General features: G+C 39.3%; 1 protein-coding gene across 1 annotated transcript; it reads right to left on the minus strand.

Annotated features, from left to right (window-relative positions):
• Positions 1-327: 327 nt before the first annotated feature.
• Positions 328-762, minus strand: LOC138887704 (uncharacterized). The gene has a single exon (XM_070169482.1). The coding sequence runs from the start codon at positions 760-762 to the stop codon at positions 328-330; it is 435 nt and encodes a 144-aa protein (XP_070025583.1).
• Between the last annotated feature and the right edge of the window lie 2937 nt (positions 763-3699).

Consider the following 3699-nt stretch of genomic DNA (forward strand, 5'->3'; position numbering starts at 1 on the left):
TCAATTCATAAGATCCATGAAAGCTGCCGGGGCATTAGTTAGCACAAAAGACATCACCAAAAATTCAAAGTGCCCACACCGAATCCTGAAAGCTATTTTTGGAATATCCTGCTCTCTTATCTTCAATTCATGATACCCGGACTGCAAGTCAATTTTTGAGAAACACGTAGCACCTTGCAAATGATCAAACAAGTCATCTATCCTTGGTAGAGGGTATTTATTTTTGATTGTGACTTTGTTGAGTTGCTGGTAGTCAATACACATCCATAGCGACCCATCTTTCTTCCTTAAAAACAAGTCCAGTGCACCCCACGGTGACACACTCGGCTAGATGAAACCCTTCTCTAGCAAATCCTTCAATTGTTCCTTTAGCTCTTTCAATTCTTTCGGTGCCATTCTATAAAGTGGAGTTGTTATAGGCTGCATGTCTGGCATCACATCGATCCCAAAATCAATCTCCCTGTTTGGTGGAACCCCAGGGAGCTCATCTGGAAAGACATCCGGAAATTCATTCAAAATTGGTACAAACTCAAGGCTAGGTGCCTTGGCATTGGTGTCCGTAAACCGAACTAAATGATAGATACACCCCTTCTTAATCATCTTTGCGGCTTTTAGGTAAGAAATAAACCGACCTTTTGGTACTACATTATCTCGCTTCCATTCAACAACGGGCTCATTAGGACTATCAATCCATGAATAAAGCCAATCCATTCCCATTATTACATCAAAATCGACCATCCCTAGCTCAGTAAGATTGGCCATGGTATCCTTACCCCGCACCGTGAAAACACAACCTCTATAGACTTTGAGAGGAGGACACTCCACTACGCGCGATCGGCATTGTCCACTACGGAGCCACCTACATTCATTTAAAAATGTAGCGCCCCCGGCAAAAGGGACATTAGTACCATGGAATAGTACTAGTATGTATAACTAAACACCATCTAGTTAGAAAGAACTTTCATACAAGAATAAGGAAATCACAAGTATAACTCAAAAACTTTAAGTGTTCACAATATTATCAAATAAAAGAATCATATAATTTTCATATCATTTTCCCATAGCTTTTAGTTTGGGGCATTTCATACTGTTCATCATTGTCCACAATACCACCGCTATCTTGAGTAGAGTCCGATATCGACTCGATCGGCTAGGTTGCCTCATTTGAGACATACACTTTAGTCACAAATACAATACCACCATGTGTGCGACATGGTGTCCGATCTCGGCCCGATCGGCTAGGCCGCCTTACCAAGGCGTTTCCCTTTTCCATCAATCATCTCATTTCAATCTTTGTTTCACATATATCATTTCATAGGCCCTTGGGGCCACAACTATCACGTCATATATTTGGTAGGACACATCTCACATCATTCCAAATTTCAATGTTAGATTTGTAATTTAGGAAAATTTGTGCACACAAGATCAAATAAAATTGTAGGCATAGATGAGACTTCACATAGATGGCACAACATACGCAGCTTCAATCTTAATTTAAGGTTTAGGCATTTCAATACATGATTCATATTCATTACACCTTTTCAAGTTATCAAGAATAGCACTTCTACCATATTGAGACACATCTTTCACGCCTATAAGGTTGCAACTCCAATTCATGTGAAACAACAATCAATATAACAATCCAACCTTTATCTTACCGCATTTACTCAAACACAAACGGTGCTCAATTTCAAAAAGATAGGGTTTTAGCCATACATACCTCGATTGAGCTTTCCCTTAATCCTATAATGTTCCGGAATGTTTGCACTTTAACCTAATTATGCAATGTAGCACAATTGAACCCATAATCAGGAAAAGATCATAGTTTAAGCTCACTTGAGCATTTTATCAAGCATTGAGTGTTCATCAAGGCCTTATGGTACTTTTATGCAATATTAGACTAGCCCTTTCCCCTTGCCTCTCTATTTATAATTTTCCCATATCTTCTAAGAACAAATGCATTGAATGTAATCCCCCTTATCCCCATGAATTACCTCACTAATGGCCCCTTATAGCTATGCTTAAAATTAAGAGCTTAGGTGATGAAGTTTTATCTCCTGGGATGAAGATTTAGGTGCCACACTTGATTATTCTCATTGTTTTAACAACAATTTGTGGAGCAATTTTGATGAAAGACACTTCCCTTCTCTTAGACCCTCTTTCTCACTCTAAAAGCACCAAGAAAGTAGGCTCAAAATGATCTATTTCACAGCATATAATGATAGGGGGTCGCATTTAAAATTTAGAAATATGGAGCCCCGACTCATATGCGATCGCAAAATTGACATGCGGCCCACAAAATTGACCACAACAATGGTCCCAAAACTTGAATAGAGTATCTGGGTATGCGACAGAAATGCGGTCCGCATACTTATTCTGTGGTCTCATAATGCACAGCAGAACTACTTCTCACAAAAATTCTTAGGGGATTATGCGATGACTATGCGGCCTGCATATTGATTATGTGATCGCATAATTGGCCACATAGTTGACCTCAAATTAACCAATAAATTGTCTGGCTCTACGATGACTATGCGGTTCGCGTAGCTATTATGCGATCGCATAATGGACCGCATAAACGTATTTTCCTGGAAAACATTATTCCTTAACTATTTAATGCACATATCAATCCAAAGGGTCCGAACGACGGCGAGAACTTTATGAATTTCTAACACATGATCCCAACTTGACACTACAGGATTCAGGTTTTTGAGTAGAAATTTTACGGGGCCTTACATTAATTACTTAAATTGAATTATTATAAATGTTTAACTGTATTGGGTGTTTGTGTCGGCTGGCCTTGTATCATGATTGGCGCCATCACGACCGGGTCTTGGTTTAGGGTCGCGACAAGTGGCAGTATGGATTCCTTTAACAGATTTCTTTCGTATTGTACGTAATTTTTTGATAGTGTCTTGAATCTCACAACTCACAATATTCGTGAGTGGGTCCAGTGACCTGTCAAGTCTTTGCTATTTCCTAGGGATCGGGACGAACGCGTAGGCGATATATATTAAGATGCATCTACGGATCGGGCCGTACGACCTCGGCAGTGTCTGTAAATGGCTATGAATCAGGCCGAACGACCTCGACATAATTCATACATAAAATCGCTAGGACTCCGAATACCCACGAGATTACCATCTTGATTGAACTTGAAAATTTCAGGATATTTTCTTTATGACCTAAGATCGGTATTTAGTTAATAGTTCTTATTTGTTGAGATGGCATACGACACTTGGGGATTTGTAAACTGATGATTTGTTGCTAACAAATTTCATTATCTATTGTTCCATATTCTATTGATCTTGATGTATTTCATGTCTGCTTATGGTTCCTGCATTTTATTTATTGGACCACTAGTAAGTGTCGATGTCGACCCTTTGACTTCTTTGGGGTTAGGCTAGATACTTACTGGGTACGCATTGATTTACTTACTTATGCTACACTTCTGCACTAAACGTGCAAGATCTGACAGGTTAATTGTTGGTCATCCTAGCGCATAGGTGCAACTGTTGAGGGGACTTTATGATGAGCTGCTTTCTATGCTACACACCATAGCCCTCAGAGTCTCAATCTTATTTATTACTTTATCCTACCTATTTTATATTCCAGATAGATGTTATATTACTATTGCACTCTTTAGTAGATGCTCATGCATATGTGACACCTAGTATTGGGGATGTTCTAGGATCTGTT

This window comes from Nicotiana sylvestris, chromosome 3 (genome assembly GCF_000393655.2).
Source record: "Nicotiana sylvestris chromosome 3, ASM39365v2, whole genome shotgun sequence".
NCBI lineage: Eukaryota > Viridiplantae > Streptophyta > Magnoliopsida > Solanales > Solanaceae > Nicotiana > Nicotiana sylvestris.

Coding starts and splice junctions, on each gene's coding strand:
- LOC138887704 (XM_070169482.1), bottom strand. CDS start 762: ATGGCCAATCTTACTGAGCTAGGGATGGTCGATTTTGATGTAATAATG.